The sequence below is a fragment of the Rhinopithecus roxellana genome, chromosome 13 (assembly GCF_007565055.1).
Source record: "Rhinopithecus roxellana isolate Shanxi Qingling chromosome 13, ASM756505v1, whole genome shotgun sequence".
Lineage (NCBI taxonomy): Eukaryota > Metazoa > Chordata > Mammalia > Primates > Cercopithecidae > Rhinopithecus > Rhinopithecus roxellana.
Window position 1 is genome coordinate 14,068,531 of NC_044561.1, and position 20,109 is coordinate 14,088,639.

Sequence of the window (20,109 nt, forward strand, 5' to 3'; positions counted from 1 at the left end):
CCAGCTCCAGACCATACCTCAGATGGCAGGTGCTGCCTGCCCACTGCCCATGGGAACCAATGGCTGCTCACACAGACCCGGGCCCTCTCCCAGGAGCCCAGGACACTGTGGACTCAATTGCTTCGGCCCCACACCAGCCCCCCTCCATTCCCCGACCGTGTCCTGGGCCAGGAGGCTCCAATATACCTGGGCAGTGACTCCCGGGGAGTTTGGCCTAGAGATCCCACACCTGAAAAGGTGGCACCCCAAGACCTGGGGCTCCTGAGGTGCCATGGGGGTAACTTAGCCTCGGTGCCTGGAAAACGGGCAGGATGCGTTTCTGCACGAGGAAGTGCTGGCACATGACAAACAACTGCATGAGCTTCCTCCTCTGAGCTGGGCAGCTTGTGTGGCTCAGGAGTCGTAGACTTCACGTGTATACATCGAGGATGCTCACTTTGCTTCTCCCAGGCTGTTGTGATGCTACGAGCCAGTGCGTAGCCCCAGGCAGTGCCTGGTACCTGGCCTCGGAGCCAGCATCCTCCTGTGGCCTGTGTACCCCACATGCCCACGCAGTCCACACGGGCCCCAGCCCTTGTGATTAGTGTGCTCTGTGCAGGGCAGGAGCTGGCCTCACGGGACAGCAGCGTGAAGTGCCTTGAGGGAGGGATGTCAGCTGGGGAGGGCATGCATCCTCCGGGCAGGGGCGGTGGCTGGAGCCTGCCATGTGAGGTGGGAGGTGCGGCACCTGCGTAGTGTAGCTGGGTGCTTGCTCCTGTCCCTCCCCTGCACCATCTACAGATGCTCACCTCTCGGGTGGCCCCCAGCCCTGCCCAAAGTAATCGCTGCCTCTGTGAGGCCAAGAAGTCATTTCTCACCGGAGACTCGACAATGCTGCTAGCAGGGTGGTTTTCTACCTTTAATTGGGGACACAAAAGGCACCTCTCCCAGTACAAGAGGATCAACCAAGAGCTGAGCCCCAGTGCTGTGGTGCCCGGCCAGAAGGAACAGAGGGAGGACAACGCAGTGGAGGGACAGTGGGGCCCCAGCGTCCCCCGAAGCCTCACCTGCAGCCTGGGGCTGGTGAGATCTCGCCCCCTGCGTGCAGAGTTGCAGCTTCGTACCTGGGCCGCCGCAGCTCCTCAGAGGGCCTCCACACCTCCACACCCTGCCCTTGATGGCCAGCCAAAGCCACGGGGCCCCACGCAGCAGAGCGGGGAACGGACAACAGACTCGACACAATCTCCACTGTGGCCAGCTTCCAGCCAGGCCCCAACTGGCGGTGTGGGCTCCGAAGGCCTCCACAGGGCATGGGCCCGCAGCAGGGCATGACTCAGCCGAGGAGAGTCACACTGGGCCAGCCAGCCTGTCTTGGGGCCTCCACTTCTCAGCAAAGTCTCATGGTCAGCCGGGGTGGGAAAGGAGGCAGAGCAGCCAGATCCCACTGCAGTGCAGACCTGTCCCCAGCTCATCCCACTGCCTCCACACCCCCAGCTGCAGCTGAAGCAGCTCCATCTTCAAAGAGGAGAAAAAGGGGGTAACGAGCCACCCCCAAAGCAGCCTTGACAGCAGAGGAGGGAGGGAGGTCCCAGCCTGAGGGTGTGAGAGCAGTGGGGACGTGGGCTGCAGGGTGCCAGACCCCACACTCATAAGGCAAACAGCATGTCATCATCTTTCTCCTGGGTCTTCTTCCGGGGTGCTGGGCCAGGTGGGGGACCCGGGGGCCCCTCAGCTGAGGGGCTGGAGAGGTTGGGCAATCGATCCGCGGCTTTGGCGCGTTCTTCCAGGAATTTGTCAAATTCTAGAGGAAGGGGTGAGGGTGACGGTGAGGGTGAGGGTGGGCTCTGAGGCCAGAGCCCTGGGGAAAGGAAAGGGCGGGCAGGGGCGGGGACTACTACCTTCGCTGGTGACCCCCTTAGGCTCTTCCGCATCATTCCCCTGAGAAGGTAGAAGGAAAGGAGGCAGAGGTTAGCGGGGCCCCCAGCACAGTCAGCCTGGGGCAGTGGGGCTACAGCTCTGGCCCTGCTGAACCTGAGCACTGGGTCCCAGCAGGGTCTGCACGCCCCCGCCACGCAGGTCCCAGGGCCTGGACCTGGGCTCCTCCCTGAGCCGTAGGCCTTCCTGGGGTGGCGCTTCCTGAGCCTTGTTTTCCCTTCTGTAAAATGGGGGCGGGGTGGGGGCTGAAGCTAACTTGGAGGGTTGCTGGTAAGCTGAAATGAGATAATACGTCGCATGTCAAGCCTAGCACCTGGTGCCCAGCGGGTCCTTGATGAGTGCTGATTCCTTTCCTTGGGAGGGTCACAAGGGGTGGACGGTCCTCACCCCCGGGGGCAAAGGCTGACACCCAGAGGCTGAGGGCCATTCATGCTGACACTGCAAGCTAGGGAGGGGGTGAGGCTTCTGCCACCAGACAGAAAGCCTAAGTCCGTGCCCTGTGGCTTAGTCCTGGGCAGAAATGGTCTCTTCACCTGCAGAAGGCGGCTTCTGGGCCTGAAATGCCCAGGCGCCCATGTGGGCCTTGGTGCCCAGAGAGGGGATGGCAGATGCTGGGGTAGGAGCCCTGGATGGAGAAGCTGGGTCTGGCCCTGCCTCTTCTGCTCCCTGAGAGGGTGGCAGAGCTTGGGGTCCCCATGACTGGCACCTGCCTTCCTCCTCCCGGGTGCTTCCCTTTAGAGGACAGGTGCTTATCAGTCTTCTGATCTGTAAACGGGGTGGGGATGGGTTCTCTCTGCAAGTGGCTGGAGCCTCCTGAGCTACTGCAGGTAAGAGCCTGGTGCCGCTATGCTTCCTCGGTTAGCCTCTCTAGCCTGCCCCGACATCCCTAAGGTGGGCTGACACCCACTGGCACCTCACCTTGGGAGCAGGCTCTGGGAAGCAGCTGAGAGGCTACTGTGCCCAGGCCTTCTCTGGGGGAGGGGGCGTGCCAAACACAAGGTGGGCAGGTGGCAGGAGATGGGGACTTTAAGTGTGCCCCTCTGCTCTCAGAGTACTATATGCTATACAAGAATACCCTGGCCCCGTGGCTCATTTCTTGTGAGAACAACGGGTCTTCCTGCTTTGTGGGTGAGGAGTGGGCCTGAGCTTTTGCGTCCAGCTGACTGGGCCCCAACGTACCACGTCAGTGGACAGCCACTGCTCGATGTCCTCCATGAGGCAGGCCTGGGTGACTGGGATCTGGAAGGAAGGGCAGAGGGTGAGGCAGGGAGGGCAGTGCCCTGGGTGACAAGGTGGAAGACGTGCTAGCTCAGCACCTGGCAGCTGGGTGGCCCTGGGCAGCCTCTCAGCCCAGCCTCAGCTGCCTAGCTGCCCGGACCCACCACTGGGCCCTTTGTGCCAGGCTGTGGGCGAGGGAGGTGCAGAGCCAGGAGACTAAGCAGGGGACAGGGCTCCCAGCAGCTGGAGCAGGGCCAGGGGTCAGAGGGAGCTCCTTCCCCTTGAGGAGAGGAACGCCAGTTCCGACACACCCTGCGGGTAACGGTTCTAGGCTGGAGGAGGGGCTTTGGGCAATGGCCTGGGGCAGGGGCTATGCTGCAGGTTCTCAGGAGCATCTGACAAAAGACACACCAAGCCCAGGGACGGACCCCAGGCATTTTCTCCAGCCACGAAGGCTGGGGTGGGGACATGGTTAGTGGGCCAGGGGTCCCCAGGTTCCATTCCCTGGTGCCTCTGCAGACGCAGACTTCACGATAGAAGGGGGCATAGCAGGGCCTGAGAGCAGAGGTGCCAAGTTGACCAGACAAGGCCAGGTGGGTAGACCCAGAGAGGCGGCATTACAGATGGGGACATTTCACTTTGGGCCACAAAGGCATGGGCTGTGCCAGATGGCTCCCACACAGGGGCAGGAGTTGGAGGCTCTCTTCTCTAACGGCTTCTGCAGTGGCAGACTCCAGTTGGAGGTCATGGGCACAGACTTCAGAGTCAGAAAAAGCTGGATCTGGCTCACCCCTTAACACAGTGTGACTGTGGGCGGGTTACTTAACTTCTCTGCGCCTGATTTCCCTCGTCCTTAGGGTGAGGCTAGCAGCAGTACTTACCGTCCAGGTGGCTGTGAGGATGAAATGGGATGTCAAAAGCTTAGCACAGGGCCTGGCATGGAGGAGATGCTCAAGAAACCAATAGGCCAGTTCCTATTACAATTAATCAGTAATGGCACTAATAGCACTAGTTACTAGTTAGCTACTTTAGAAAAGACAGTCTTTCCCCAACCAGGCCAGTTTGGTTTCCAAGCTCCGTCACCCAGCACCTGAGGACCCCCCAGGCGGGAGCAGAGCCCAGAGAGAAGGCAGGAGCCGACTTCCCAGCAGCAGTGGCAGCAGCCAGCGCCCAGCTGCCCACACCGGCTCCCTCTCCCGCTCCGCTATCCCCATCGCCTCTTAGCTGCCAGAGGGGCCACCTTGCCCTTGCCCGAGACTCAAGAGTGGGAACTGGGCACAGAGGAGCTGCGGAAGCTGGGCTGGCCGGGCCAACCCGGGAACAGCCTGAGCCCAGGGGCGCCGCAGGGCCCTCAGCTGCCCCTCCTCACTCCTCTGGGTCTTCTCCTGGGTCCCACTCCCTTGGACAGCAGCATGGTGCCCCACGCCCACGCCTGGCAGGAGCCCTGCGAGCAATCCCAGCTTTCCGGGCGGCCGGGCCTGGCCCCTGCTCACCATGCCTTGTCTCACCATCCAGTCACTGATGCTCTTCTCACAGCCACCTCCCATCTGGGTGAGAGAGAGTCACGCTGATGGCGGAGGGCCGGCAGTGCCAGGGCCACTGGAGGGCACAGCTTCTAACAGGGGTGTGCCTTTCGGGTCAGGCCTGCTGCCACTTTGGGAGACGTGTGTAGGGGTGTGTGTTTAGGTGTGTCAGTGTAGGGGGGTGTGTAGGTGTGTCGGTGTATGAATGTGTAGGTGTGTCAGTCTATGTGTGTAGGGGTGCAGGGGTGTGTATGTAGGAGTATGAGTGTAGGTGTGGTATCTGTAGGTGTATGAATGTAGGTGTGTATGTGTAGGTTGTGTAGGTGTAGATGTGTATGGTGTGTGTAGCTGTATGTATAGGTGTGTATGTATGTGTAGGTGTAAGTGTAGATGTGTGTGGTGTGTGTGCAGGTGTGTGTGGTGGGTATAGATGTGTGTGGTGTGTGTGTGTAGGTGTATGTGTGTAGGTGTGGTGTGTGTAGGGGTGTGTATGTAGGTGTATGAATGTAGGTGCATATGTGTAGGTGTGTGTGGTGGGTGTAGATGTGTGTGGTGTAGGTGTATGTGTGTGTATGTGTTTATGTGTGTGTGTGTGTAGGTGTAGATGTGTGTGGTGTGTGTGGTGTGTGGTGGGTATAGATGTGTGTGGTGTGTGTAGGTGTGTGTGGTGGGTATAGATGTGTGTGTGGTGTGTGCAGGTGTGTAGGTGTGTAGGTGTATGAGTGTGTAGGTGTAGTGTGTGTAGGGGTGTGTATGTAGGTGTATGAATGTAGGTGTGTATGTGTAGGTGTGTGTGGTGGGTGTAGATGTGTGGTGTAGGTGTATGTGTAGGTGTGTATGTGTAGGTGTGTGTGGTATGTGTGCAGGTGTGGTGGGTATAGATGTTTGTGTGGTGTGTGTGTGCAGGTGTGTGTGGTGGGTATAGATGTGTGTGTGGTGTGTGTGCAGGTGTGTGTGATGGGTATAAATGTGTGTGTGGTGTATGTGTAGGTGTGTGTAGGTGTATGAGTGTGTAGGTGTGTGTAGGGGTGTGTATGTAGGTGTATGAATGTAGGTGTGTATGTGTAGGTGTGTGTGGTGGGTGTAGATGTGTGTGGTGTGTGTAGGTGTATGTGTAGGTGTGTATATGTTTATGGGTAGGAGTAGGTGCGTGTGTAGGTGTAGATGTGTGGTGTGTGTAGGTGTGTGTGGTGGGTATAGATGTGTGTGGTGTGTGTGGTGGGTATAGATGTGTGTGTGGTGTGTGTGTAGGTGTGTGTGGTGGGTATAGATGTGTGTGTGGTGTGTGTGTAGGGGTGTGTGGTGGGTATAGGTGTGTGTGGTGTGTGTGTAGATGTGTGTGGTGGGTATAGATGTGTGTGGTGTGTGTGTAGGTGTGTGTGGTGGGTATAGATGTGTGTGGTGTGTGTAGGTGTGTGTGGTGGGTACAGATATCTGTGGTGTGTAGGTGTGTGTGGTGGGTATAGATGTGTGTGGTGTGTGTGTAGGTGTGGGTACAGATGTGTGTGTGGTGTGTGCAGGTGTGTGTGGTGAGTATAGATGTGTGTGTGTGTGTGGTGGGTATAGATGGTTGTGTGGTGTGTGTGTAGGTGTGTGTGGTGGGTATAGATGTGTGTGGTGTGTGTGTAGGTGTGGTGGGTATAGATGTGTGTGTGGTGTGTGTGGTGGGTATAGACTGTGTGGTGTGTGCAGGTGTGTGTGGTGGGTATAGATGTGTGTGTGGTGTGTGTGGTGGGTATAGATGTGTGTGTAGGGATGTAGGTGTATGAGTGTGTAGGTGTGTGTGTAGGAGTGTGTATATAGTATGAATGTAGGTGTGTATGTGTGGGTGTAGATGTGTGTGGTGTGTGTAGGTGTGTATGTGTTTATGTGTAGGTGCAGAGGTATGTGTGTAGGTGTAGATGTGTGTGGTGGGTATAGATGTGTGTGTGGTGTGTGCAGGTGTGTGTGGTGGGTATAGATGCGTGTGTGATGTGTGTGTGTGCGGTGGGTATAGATGTGTGTGGTGGGTATAGATGTGTGTGGTGGGTATAGATGTGTGTGGTGTGTAGGTGTGTAGGTGTATGTGTGTAGGTGTGTGTGTAGGTGAGTGTGTAGGTGTGTGTGTAGGTGTATGAGTGGAGGTGTGGTGTGTGGAGGTCTGTGTGGTGGATGTGGCAGCCGGTGCAGAGGGATGAGGCAGGTATTGCGGTACCCACCGTGGGGGTGAACCACAACAGCTCTGGGATGCCAGCGCCCTGGGTAGGCTGGGGCAGAGCTGACAGCAAACTAAACAAAGCTTCTCAACTCTCTCCACAAAGATCCCAGAGGCTGGGCCTCAGCGACCCCAGGACAGCAGGGCAGGCGGCTGTCAGATGGTCTGGAGGCTCCCAGTGGGGTCTGATGGGCACTCAGGTTTTAGAAATATCAGTTTATCCAATCTTCTCACATTCATCCACGGCACACAAGCAGTTTCCTAAGGCCCCAGAGTGGAGCGAGACGAGAGTCCTACTCCCAGTCCATCGCCCTGTGCCTTGCTGGCCCACCCTACTCAGACCAGCATGTGGCCTGGCACATGGCACACGGCACACAGCAGGCATGTCAGGGAATGAAGGAACTAAAACCTGGCACACAGCATGCACCACCACCTCGTCACACAACTTGTGAGTCCTGCTCAGAATCCCAGGGTGCGAACATGGGCTGCCCACAATTGGCACTTGATTCTGTTTCTTTTTTTTTGAAATAGAGTCTCACTATGTTGCCCAGGCTGGAGTGCAGGGGTACAATCACAGCTCACGATAACCTTGAACTCCTGGGCTTCAGTGATCCTCCCGCTTCAGCCTCCTGAGTAGCTGGGACTACAGGTACGTGCCACCACGCCTGCTTTTGATGGCGTTTTGTACTTTGCTGTTGGGAATCATGTTCTCACGGTTTAGTGGGTGAAGGCCTTACCACCAGCCAGACTCCAGCACCCCAGGAGCAGGCATTTGCTCACAGTTTTAAGAAATCATACCCTGATTTGGCAGAAATGGCTTAAATCTCCCAGGTTATCAGAGAGAAATGAGTGATAACCAGTGTCTTAGCTTCTCTTTGCTGCCAGTGGAGTTGTGTGGTGTGTCTTCTCCCTGTGGGCAGGTTGCAAGGTGGTGTGGGAGCCAGGACACCTGGGCTCTAGTTCTAGTCATGCCTGAATTGCTGTGCACCCCTGGGGAAGTGAACCCTGTCTCTGGGCTACAGTGGGGGCGGACGGGCTGGGATTGCTGCCCACTGGGCGGTGAAGTCAACCTCTGACCACAGGAGGCCAGGTGGCCTGAGAGGAGAGCTCCTATGGCAGGCTCCCAGCATGTCACTTCTGATGAATCCCCACACACTGGAAGCCTGAGGCTGAGGAGGGAGACACACACCTCCACTCACTCTCCTTTGCACCTTAGGGCTTTTCACAGCTCTACGGTTACCAGCGTGGCTTAGAAGCCAGGCAGAACAATACCTGTACCCTGGGCAGGGTATCTCCCAGTCCTCAGCCTCAGTTTTCTCATCTGTAAAGGGATCAGGACATGGTGGTACTGTAAAGCTTAGGTGCCGTAATCCTGGACTGTGTGCCAAGCACCATGCTGAGGACACCACACTTGTGGTTTCACTTAACCTCTCCCTGGAACTCAGTTTTCTCATCTGTAAAATGGGATAATAACATACCCTAAGGGTTTGACTCGCTAAGAGAGGAGATGCAAAGTGCTTAGTGCAGGCCTGGCCCGCAGCACAGGCTCAGCAAATGATGGCTCACACCCGAAAAAGGACTGGAGGCTCTCACTGGTGTGTGCAGTGGATGTGACACGGGTGTGCAACGTGCTGTGCTTGGTGGCAGGTCACACACCACACATGGAAGGTACCGGATTCTCTTGCTGCCCACTGGGTGGTAGAGTCAACCTCTGTACACAGGTGGCTAACCCCGGTGTCCCCTACCTTGCCCTGTTCTGACTTGGGAATGGCTCCTGAGATGCTGGGAGACCCAGGAGCGGAGACAGAGTGCCCTTGGGAGTCACGAGGACTTTGCCCACAGTGGACTGGCCCGGACGGTTTCCACAACTCCTCCCTCCCTGCTTTCCTTCTTTTCTTGATACAGGGTCTCACTCTGCTGCCCAGGCTGGAGTGCAGTAGTGCAATCTCAGCTCACTGCAACCTCCACCTCCTGGGCTCAAGAGATCCTCCCACCTCAGCCTCCTGAGTAGCTGGGACTAAAGGTGTGCGCCACCATGCCTGGCTAATTTTTAAATATTTTGTAGAGATGGGGTTTCACCATGTTGCTCAGGCTGGTCTTGAACTCCTGACCTCAAGTGATCTGCCCACCTCGGCCTCCCAAAGTGCTGGGATTCCAGGCGTGAGCCACTGCGCCCGGCCCTCCCTGCTTTCCGAGCTTCCATCCTGATCTTTCAGATTGCAAGTAAAGTTCCTCCTGTGCTCAAGACTTCCCTGCGGCCTCCACCTCACTTAGGATGCTATCCACAGCGCTCCTAGCTGCCCTGAGGTCCCCTGGTCCCTGATATACCCCTAGAGCTTCATTTCCTACCCACAACCCCACATTGGCCTCAGAAGTCCCCATGCTGCCTCGAGCCTCCTCGGCCCCGGGTCCGCCACCCTCATTCTCCCGGACTCCCAGGTCCTGCTGTTTCTAACCGTGTCCCATAGGACCTGCCCTGTCTGCTCACTTGCTGGAGCAGAAATTCTCACACGGCCTGAAAGGCATCCAGATACACGTTGAAATGCATGAGAGAATGGTTCTTGGAGGTCTTGCCAAAGGGTGTGGGGGTCACCCACAAAGTGTGCTTGGTGCCGGACAAGTGGCTGTCACTCAACACAGAGTCAAGGAACTAAACGGAATTCAAACAGCACCTTTGCATTTCTCCCGCCACTTTAGGGTCTGCTCTTTTATTCCTCTCTGCCCACACTCCTGCAAATCAAGAGTCTCCTGAGAGGCAGAGAGGAATACTATGGAACGGGCTCTAACTCCATGTAAAGCTCCCTACATGCATCCTCTCACACTTCTATTTTATTTTATTTTGAGACGGAGTCCCGCTCTGCCGCCCAGGCTGGAGTGCAATGGCCGGATCTCAGCTCACTGCAAGCTCCGCCTCCCGGGTTTACGCCATTCTCCTGCCTCAGCCTCCCGAGTAGCTGGGACTACAGGCGATCGCCACGTCGCCCGGCTAGTTTTTTGTATTTTTTAGTAGAGACGGGGTTTCACCCTGTTAGCCAGGATGGTCTCGATCTCCTGACCTCGTGATCCGTCCGTCTCGGCCTCCCAAAGTGCTGGGATTACAGGCTTGAGCCACCGCGCCCGGCCTCACACTTCTATTATAAACAAGTATAGGTGCTAGGATAAGCCCCAATGTACAGATTAAGAGACTGAGGGTCAGAAAGGCCAATCACTTGCTTAAGGACACATAGCTGGTAAGTGGTAGAGCTGGAATGTGAAGCCTGGGCCACTGGTCTCCAGTTTCAAGTCAGGCTCAGGTCTGAATCATTGCTTGTGAGCTTGGGCAAATGGCCTGGCCTCTCTAGCGGTTTCCTTAGCTGTAAACTGGGAATAACTACATTAGCCAAAAAGAACCGACTTGAGGGCCAAACAAGGAAGGGCCTGCGGATGTGCTGGGCCAGTGCTTGGCCTACAACGGCACCCAGTGGGTGAGCATTCCCTCACCTCCTTCAGGAGGGCCCCAGGGTGGCAGGAGGGCCCCTCTGCTTACCGCGCCAGTGCTCTGCTGCCGGGCGTCCAGGGCTCCAGCCAGGCCATCTGTTGCTTGGGGGGCTTCGTATTTTACCCTGAAACAGAGACCACCCAGCCATTGGATACTGCCCTTACTGATGGCTGATGCAAGAACGGAGCAGGTTGGGGGGTACAGGTTGAGGGCTCCCAGCCTCCAGGCCTCCCTGCAAATGGTAGAAAGGGTCTCATTTCTTGCCTCTGGAAATTAGGATCTGACAAGTGACAAGGATCAGGATTGGCCAAACTCACGAAACTGAGAAATAGCTCCAGTGCCCCTCGGCTCATGGAGAATCCCTGCAGACCCTTTCTTGAGCAGGTCTTGTTTCCTATTTGATAGACTGCGGTTCTGTACGAGGTTGTATTTGAACGGGGGATTCCATTCTGCTGCTGAAACACGTGTAGACTGCTGGGTGAGGTGCCATCTTGTCTGGCACTGGCTCACCAGCACCAAGACGACCACCCATACTCCGCCCCCACCCGTCTCAGCAGCATGGGAGGTGGCTTCGTTACAGCTCTTCTAAATGTCCCCTGGGGGATGCCAGCCAGCCAGGCAGCCAGGCAGTGTGGGGAGGCAGGAACTGGGACGGCACGCAAGGCTGATGGGCTGGGAGCCACAGAGGCTGACCCTGCAGCTGCTGGGCAGATGATTGAGAGGCAAGGAGGGGCATGTTGTGTGTGAGGTTAAGTCTTCTGGGGAGCAAGAGAATAGCCCAAGTGAGAGGAGAAGCTGGCTAAGGAGGAGAGGCGGCTATGGTGTTTTTCCCAGCTGCTGAAGTGGGGGTGTCCAGGGCAGGTGTTGGGGACCCAGCCCTGTTGCAGGGAAAGAGCCCCGTTATTCTCGCCTTGAACTGCCGGCACAGAGGACTTCAGCACTGGCTCAGTCCAGCTTTGAGGTGAAGAAGCCACAGAATTCTGGTCACAAAGGGGAAGGCCTGCAATTCCTGTTATGAACAAGGCCACCTGACATGCTAGTGAAGCTAGCGAAGCCTAGTGAAGCGGGGGCTGGTCTAACCGAAGGCTTCAGGAACTGGGACTGCATCACATTTAACTCTTGCAGTACCAACTTGCTTTCCAGGAATGGAGTAGGCTGCCACTGAAAAGGGCTTATTGAATATGACCCCCAGTTCCCACGCAGTCATTTTGAAGAGTGCTGCTGTCTGTTCGTCCCACCAGAGGCAGTTTGCTGGTGGAGTGTGACCACTAGCTGGGGCATTCCCTGGTTAAATGGCTCCCATCCATGGCAAGTGGGCCAGTGACTATGGCAGGGCCCTGCTGGAGCCAACCTTAAAGCCAGTGGTGGGGGAGGTGGGGCATCAGGTTGCTCAGTTCTGACCCAGAGAAGGCTTGCTGAGGGTCTGGAGGTGGCATGTTGCAGTCTCTAAGACATGCTTGGCGCATTGTGGGCAAGGCTGAAGAAGGCACGCCTAGCCCCAAGAACACGCAGAAACCGATGCTTTCCCTTCACTCAAAAAAACTATCTGCCCTTTCTAAGCGCTCCTTGCCAGCTCTGCTTTTCTTTCCTGCCCACACATGGCCCTGAAGCCTGGCTGTCCCCGAGGGCCACGCCTGTGGCAGTGGAGGGCCAAGCACTCCCCTGGAGGAAGCCTGCACTTCCTGCACTGGGTGGTGGCCCCTGGGCCTGGGCCTGCTGCCCCCCGCCCAGCGCAGGAGGGCGAAGGGTCACTCCTTAGGTGGTCCCAGTGAGGCTGTGGGCAGGGGCTGGACCTGGGCCACTGGGGTGACACTTGTCTAAGTGCTCCTTGTAGAGAAGGCCTTCATGTACAGCAGCGCTGACGAAGAGGGTGGAAGGACACCCCTGCCTCTGTGAAGGCCTGGCCAAGGCATCCCTGCTGTGGCTCGCCTGGAAGCCCTACTGCTCCTTGGCACTGAGTGGATGGGACTGGCTGCAGGAAAGGCTGACGGTGCCAGCTGTGGTCAAGGCTGGAGCAGAAACAGCGGCTGATAAGGAGCCGGTTTCCCTGCAAGCCAAGGCAGAGCCGATTGCAGGCTGGTGTGAAGTGGGGAGCCAGGCAGGTACAGGGAGGAGCAGGCTGGACACCAGGCAGGCAGAAAAGGCCAGTCAGGTGACCAGAGCTGGAAGATCCACCAGAAACATAAAGGGGTCAGCCAGGCAGGAGAACAAAGGGAAGAGGAAATGGATGCTCAGGTCCATGCCTGAGCCTGCGGGATGTTTTCTGCCAGGGTGGAAACTAAGCCCTGGGGAGGGCCTGCGGGAGAACCAACGGCCTGAGAAGGTGCATGATGTCATTTCAGCTGTGCATAACTGAAGGCAGTTTCAAAGATGAAAATCTGATAAGAAAAAAATCCTTCTCGTGCTCCCCCCTGCTCATGTTACAATAAAATCAATTGCTTCTGTGTAGCCCAGTGGGCCCCATTCACCGTCTCAGCATCCTGCCCCCTTCCCTGGGTGATGGGTGTCTTTCCCAGCTGCTGTGCTGAAGTCAGGGCACCTCGCTCCCACCCTGCCTCTGAGCCTTTGCACATGCTGTTCCTAGTGCCTGAAATGGCCTTCCTATCACTCAGCACCTGGTCCAGCCCTGAGTGCCCTCTGCAGGGTTGCATGCCCCCTCCTCTGTGTCCACAGAGCCTGGCGCCCCCTCCAGGACAGCCCTTTGCCTTCGCAGCGGTGGTCCCGGTGCACGTCACACTCCCGTGAGACTGCAGGCCCTAGAGGACAAGCTCCCGGTGTGCTTTTCCCTGTCCCCTGGGGCCTACTCCCCAGAGGAATGATGGTGCAACAGCAAACCTCAGCCAGGCTGGTGACCAGGGCAGGGGCCAGGACTCTCCATTGTGGCCAGCAGTGTCGCCTGCTGGGGCCTCTGTGGACGGGCCACCTGCCTGGCTGCAAGTCACACCACATTCATTAGCTTGCCTCTGCAGGGTAGCCTTGGCAGCAACCCTAACTCCATGACAACCGTGAGCTGCTGGTCCCAGGGTACCTGGGCTTAAAAGCACGGACTCTGCCTAGACTAAGGACAACACAGCTAACAGCTGGGGCAGCCCTAATGACCCAGCAGGCTGCAGCCTGTCAGATTTGACCTGGATTTGTGGGTTTGGAGAGGTTATCCCTGGGCTCTCTGGAGGCCCATTGACAAAGTTCCAAAAGACACCAGAATGACCTCTCAGGAGCTGAGTGGGGTCAGTGGGAGGATCCTGTAATCTAGACCTTTCCTTAGCTAAAAGAATCCTGGCAGCTGGGCGCAGTGGCTCACGCCTGTAATCCCAGCACTTTGGGAGGCCGAGGTGGGCGGATCACGAGGTCAGGAGATCGAGACCATCCTGGCTAACATGGTGAAACCGTGTGTCTACTAAATATACAAAAAAAAAAAAAAAAAATTAGCTGGGCATGGTGGCGGGTGCCTGTAGTCCCAGCTACTCGGGAGGCTGAGGCAGGAGAAGGGCGTGAACCTGGGAGGCAGAGCCTGCAGTGAGGGGAGATGGCGCCACTGTATTCCAGCCTGGACGACAGAGCGAGACTCCGTCTCAAAAAAAAAAAAAAAAAAAAAAAAAAAGAATCCTGGCTGCCCAGAGCTCAGCCCTGGGGGTCACAAGCAAAGGGCTGAAGAAAACATCAAGCAGACTGTTCCTCTTACAAGCCTGTATGGGACCAGCTCTCCTGCAGGTCTTGGCAAGGGGCCGGAGCCTGGTGGACGCACTCAGGCCACGTGCCTATGCTGCTGAAAGCACCCCCTGAGAACGCATGGTGCACAGGGAAGGGCAGAGCCCCAGCTCTGGGGCAAGGCCGACAGAACCTGCTTAATCTTCTCTGGAAATTAACGGTGGCTATGGAACAACAGAAAAAGACTTGACTTGAAAGTCCCTGAGGATTTATCAGGAAACTTCCCTGCTCCTGGAGGGCTTACTATGCAGTCCACAGTGCAGGGAAGAGGGGGCTGGGTGGAGACACTGCGTTTTGAAACCAGACAGCCCTAGGCTCCTAACCTAGTGCTGCCAAATATTAGCTGCTTGACCTGGGGCAAACGACCCTGCCCCTCTCTGTGCCTCAGTTTCCCCCTCTGATCAGACTGTGTAAGACTCTGGCATACAGTGGGTCATTAGATACCCCTCCCCCACCCAGTACGGCCTGTGAGGAATGCAGTCTGTCAACTGACCACAGGGCTCCCAGGCCATGCTGGACTGACTGAAGGGATCCTAAGGGGAGTGCAGCAGGGGCCGTATACTCTTCCTCATGGTGTGCCCACCATCAAGCCGGGTTCAAGGACCCCGAGAGAGGCTTTCCCCAGCAGAGAGCCACCCCAACTGCAGGGGACCAAGGCAGGGACACTCACTCTTTCCGTTGGTCAGCCAGTGAGCTGCCCCGTGTCAACGCAAACATGTCAAACTCATCTTCCAGTCGACCAGAGGCCTCCAGAGACTGCAGGCCAGCTCTCACACTGCTGGAGCCCAGGTCTGCAGGGACAAAAAGGCCACCTGAAGGACCCATCCACATGCCGTCCTTGTGTGCTGAGCTGCTGCTGAGCTGCCTGCTGCCAGGCCCAGGGCTTGGTGCTGGGAAGCGGCATGTGGGTGGGGGAATGTGCGAGGCAGGCCACCTGCTGGCTGTGCGGCTTTGGGCAAGCGGCTTCCTCTTTCCAGCTTTAGTTTACTCACCCCTCCTGGGGCTGCTGTGAGCATCAGAGAACAGGCAAAATGCTATCCACTGATTCTGCTAGGGGAAGTGGCTGGGCAGGAGGACAGTAATCAGATGGGTAGTCGAATGGTTCAAAAAGTATAGCATTAGTGACTCAAAATGGGATGCTAATGATTTCCTAGGGCTTGGCATGAAGCAGACAATAAATTGTATTAAAATCTATCACAGTGATAACAGTGACAATGGCCAACTACTCAGCTAGAGTGCAACCTGGGCCTGGCATGGTCTAAGCGCTTCTCATACACGAGCTCCCTACTCCTGCTTCAGAGGAGGAAAGGGAGGCTCAGGAGGTTTAAGGAACCTGCCCAGGCTCACCCGGATGATGGAAGCCATGGAGCATTCAGTGTCGAGGGCCAATACTAGGATGGTGGGATTTCTGAGATCCAAGGTGGCTCAGGACTTGTGGGGCTGCCAGGGGCAGTTACCCTGAGTGCCCCATCTTGCAGCAAGATTCAGCCTGGGACCCCAGCAAGGTGGTCTAGATTGACATTCTGCTGTGGGTGTATAACAAGGGCACCCCCCAAAACTGCAGGGGTGCCAACAGTACCATAATGTACCCTCAGCTGGAGCCCTCCAAACCACACTTACTCATTCCTGCCAGCTGGGATGAGAGGTTGCCGGTGGCTGCTGGCTCAGGGCCCATGTCGATCAGGTCAGCTGCCGGCTCAGCCTCACTTGGGGCCTGGTGGGAAGGGAGATGCCCTGATCATGCCCTCTGTCTATGGCTTCGTTCCTTTCTATCCCAAGCACTGGGGCCTGCAGGCTTTGCCCAAGGATCTGTCACCATGGCTCCAGTAGCTAGGACTGGGCGTCAGGGGATTTCCTTCCTCCCCTCTGGCTCCAGCTTAACTGGACTCCCTGGGAGGTTGGGGAGACCCATCATGGGCATCAGGTGGTGGCGGAGCCTTATTTTCCTTAAAGAGACAGGGGCATAAAAAGTTAGAAGGGGATTTCTCTCTAGGCCTGGATAAAACAGCACCACCCTGTCCGGTTTACTGGGGGAGGGAGTTGGGAACGGCATTCCTTCTTCCCATGAACATGGCTTGATCTAGTCACAGAAAAGAAGCCTTTTACCTTGGTGGTCTGGCCTGTTCGGAACCGTTCAAACCTACAAGATAGAAAAGACACCAGTTATGGAGACAGACTGAGACAGGCCGCTGCCGCATGGCCAGGAAGAGCTTTTCAAACTGTGGGTCTCAACATCAACACAGTGGGTTATGATCAGGGTGATGATACATTTGGTGTGCCCTGGACAGATCCAGTTCATGCCTGCTATCTCTGGATAACTAGCGGTGCTCCTCTTTCACTTGCAAAAGTGTCCCAATTTGGATGACCAATTATAAGGCAACCTTAGTCATGAGTAGCATGAAACAAATAAACAGGAATAGGGACAGCAAAGAAAGCAAATAGAACAGCAAAGAAAACAGGAATGCACTGGGCATGGTGGCTCATGCCTGTAATCCCAGCACTGTGGGAGGCCAAGGTGGGCGGATCACCTGAGGTCGGGAGTTCAAGACCAGCCTGACGAACATGGAGAAACCCTGTCTCTACTAAAAATACAAAATTAGCTGGGCATGGTGGCACACGCCTGTAATCCCAGCTACTATGGAGGCTGAGGCAAGAGATTCGCTTGAACTTGGGAGGTGGAGGTTGCGGTGAGCCGAGATCGTGCCATTGCACTCCAGCCTGGGCAACAAGAGCAAAACTCCGTCTTAAAAAAAAAAAGCAGAAAATAGGAATGCATGGCACACAGTAAAGGTAAGGGCTGTTTCATGAAACTTGTTTCAATTACATATTTGTGTGTGTGTGTGTGTGTGTGTGTGTGTGTGTGTGTGTGTGTGGGTTAGTGGCTCTCTTCAGGGGTGTAAGAAAGATACATGTATCTCTAACCTTGCTTTATGGAGCTACTTAGGGGTCGGTGAGGTAGATCGAGAAGACTTTAGTCTGGGGTCTGTTCGAGTTGTGGCCTTGTCACTTATCACATGACCCTGGGTAAATTATGTTCCTTCTGAACTTTAGTCTCCTTGTCTAGTATCTGCAGGCACCTGCCTCCCAGAAGTGGTGAGGCCCAAATTAGGACACAGGTATAAGTGACTATGAACTTGAAAGCACTGGCAGACATTAAGCCTAATGACTGTGGGTATCCGAGAGTACCAGCTGCTACCAGATGGGGCCCCTCAGCCGGGCGCGGTGGCTCAAGCCTGTAATCCCAGCACTTTGGGAGGCCGAGACGGGCGGATCACGAGGTCAGGAGATCAAGACCATCCTAGCTAACACGGTGAAACCCCGTCTCTACTAAAAAAAAAAAATACAGCCGGGCGCGGTGGCTCAAGCCTGTAATCCCAGCACTTTGGGAGGCCGAGACGGGCGGATCACGAGGTCAGGAGATCAAGACCATCCTGGCTAACATGGTGAAACCCCGTCTCTACTAAAAATACAAAAAACTAGCCGGGCGCCGTGGCGGGCGCCTGTAGTCCCAGCTACTCGGGAGGCTGAGGCAGGAGAATGGCGTGAACCCAGGAGGCGGAGCTTGCAGTGAGCTGAGATCCGGCCACTGCACTCCAGCCTGGGCGGCAGAGCGAGACTCCGTCTCAGAAAAAAAAAAAAAAAAAAAAAAAAAAAAAAAAAAAAAAAAAAAATACAAAAAACTAGCTAGGCGAGGTGGCGGGTGCCTGTAGTCCCAGCTACTCAGGAGGCTGAGGCAGGAGAATGGCGTAAACCTGGGAGGCAGAGCTTGCAGTGAGCTGAGATCCAGCCACTGCACTCCAGTCTGGGCGACAGAGCGAGACTCCGTCTCAAAAAACAAAAACAAAAACAAAAACAAAACCAGATGGGGCCCCTCAGTCACCTCACAGCCCAAACCCCAAAATGGCAGGGAAGAGGACTTTCATTCCACTGGGCCAATGAGCGGAAGAAGCTAGGCAGATGTGACCTGCAGGGCACCCCCTACTCTCCACGGATTTAGAATCAATCAGTGAGTGTCTTTTGATGGAGAATGACACAAAAAATGAACAAGGGGCTGGTGGAGGCTGGAATAACTCGTGTCATTTATTAGACACCCTGGACTGCTAAGTGCTTTATAAGCACTGTTTCATGGACTCTCAGTTATGCCACAAGCCTCATTTTATAGATACAGAGGAGGTGTGATGGGCACGCAGTTTCTGCAGACCCAGCAGTCCTTCTTCTCTTTCCTTTTCTTTTTTTTTTTTTTTGAGACGGAGTCTTGCTCTGTCACCTAGGCTGGAGTGCAGTGGTGTGATCTCGGCTCACTGCAACCTCAGCCTCCTGGGTTCAAGCAATTCTCCTGCCTCAGCCTCCCAAGTAGCTGGGATTACAGGCGCCCGCCACCACCCCCCCGGCTAATGTTTTTGTATTTTTAGTAGGGATGGGGTTTCACCACGTTGGCCTGGCTGGTTGCAAACTCCTGACCTCAAGTGATCCTCCCGCCTCGGCCTCCCAGAGTGCTAGGATTACAGGTGTGAGCCACTGTGCCCAGCCCTTCTCCTTCTTTTGTAATAGCACCCAAGTGCTCTTTAGAGGAACTGCTCCTCCCCCATTTCACATCATCCCGGTGCGGCTGCCATCAAAGGGCCCTCTCCCCCACCCCAGCTGGTAGGCACAATGAAGCTAAGCCAATCCAACTCTCTCTTGGGGATGTGACTTTTGAACAGAATGATACAAGGTGGGCAGGCGGGTGTGGTGGCTGATGCCTGTAATACCAATGCTTTGGGAGGCCAAGGTGGGGAGAATTGCTTAAGGCCAAGAGTTGGAGACCAGCATGGGCAACACAGTGAGACCTCTGTCTCTGCAAAACAACAAAAAAAAAAAAAAAGAAGAAAAAAAATTTAGCTGGGTGTGGTGGTGCATGCCTGTAGTCCCAGCTACCTGGGAGACTGAGGTGGGAAGACTGCTTGAGCCCAGAAGGTTGAGGCTGCAGTGAGCTGTGATCATGCCACTGCACTCCAGCCTGGGTGACAGAGCAAGATCATGCCTCAAAAAAAAAAAAAAAAAAAAGTGGGCAGATGTTTGTGAACAAGTGTTTGAGCTGATCCATTTATTGAAGGCAGCACCCTGGGGACATGGTCCAGAAGTTTCTGCTCCTGAGACATTTGAGCTGCTCTGGGATCTGTCTTTCTTGCTGTGTTGGGAGATGTCAGTTTCACTTTTCTCTGGATTCTGAAAGTTACCCATTTAATAAAGATTATTATCCTAACAAATTCTTTTTCTGCCTAAGTTAGCCAGAAATGTTCTGTGTAGCTTGCAGCAGTGAAGTCACTTGTCTAAGGCCCCAGACCCAGGAAGTGGTGGAGTGAGCAAGGACACACCAGGCCGGTCTGGCTGCAGGGCCATGCTCTCAGCTGTGACCTGTGACCATCTCCCAGGGCTGGACTTGGGCACAGGCAGCAGGGCTAACCCTTGGGGGGGATGCAGGGTGGGTGTAAGGACGGGCCCTCAAAAACATCCTGGAAGAAGACAGCTGAGGGTACTCGCCGCTAGGAGCTGGCCTTGTGTTTGAGAGGAGGACGAGAGAAGGCTCAGATGGTATGAGACCAGGAGAACAAGGCAGAACGGAAGGGAGAGGGTTGGGGCAGTTGGCCAGAGGCCAGGGGAGGTGCTGGGGCTACCGTTCATGGCGCAGGAACACGTTGTTGAGATTGTCATTGACGATGAGCAGCTCCTCTGTCAGCTGCTCATTGGCGATCTGAGGGATGAGCTCCAGGACCCGCTGCTGCATGGCTCGGCACGTGCGGTTGAGCTCCTGCCAGGAAAGGAAGTGAGGCAACCACAGTCACGTGACTCAAGAGTGAGGCCATCTCTCATGCACCGGCCTCCAGCCCCTGCACAAGCCTTGGAGGAGGGAGAGGTGTCCAAACTGGACTTCAGGGTTCCACGGAACAGCTTTTTGATTAGGCACACATGAACCTGAACTTCACTTCCAAGTGTCAGATGCTAAAATTTAATCCACAGGAAACCATCAACATGTCCAACTGTGCTGCCAGTTTAACTTGGCTTTGTGCAGATTCCAGAATAAAGGTTGTGCC

General features: G+C 55.5%; 1 protein-coding gene across 4 annotated transcripts in view; it reads right to left on the minus strand.

Moving 5' to 3' along the window:
• Nucleotides 1–871: 871 nt before the first annotated feature.
• TOM1 (target of myb1 membrane trafficking protein) overlaps nucleotides 872–20,109 on the minus strand; it is a 52,417-nt gene continuing 33,179 nt past the window's right edge. Inside the window, exons 8-16 of one of the 4 annotated variants that reach the window (XM_030914506.1) lie at nucleotides 19,693–19,826; nucleotides 16,142–16,175; nucleotides 15,656–15,749; nucleotides 14,706–14,826; nucleotides 10,376–10,451; nucleotides 4,626–4,679; nucleotides 3,094–3,153; nucleotides 1,875–1,917; nucleotides 872–1,780 (exon numbers count right to left, since the gene is read on the minus strand). In XM_030914506.1, coding sequence (XP_030770366.1) covers nucleotides 1,626–1,780; nucleotides 1,875–1,917; nucleotides 3,094–3,153; nucleotides 4,626–4,679; nucleotides 10,376–10,451; nucleotides 14,706–14,826; nucleotides 15,656–15,749; nucleotides 16,142–16,175; nucleotides 19,693–19,826 — 771 coding nt within the window. In that variant the 3' untranslated portion in view covers nucleotides 872–1,625. The remainder of the gene's footprint in view (nucleotides 1,781–1,874; nucleotides 1,918–3,093; nucleotides 3,154–4,625; nucleotides 4,680–10,375; nucleotides 10,452–14,705; nucleotides 14,827–15,655; nucleotides 15,750–16,141; nucleotides 16,176–19,692; nucleotides 19,827–20,109) is intronic. The other 3 variants (XM_010389133.2, XM_010389134.2, XM_010389135.2) reach the window with 3 other exon arrangements.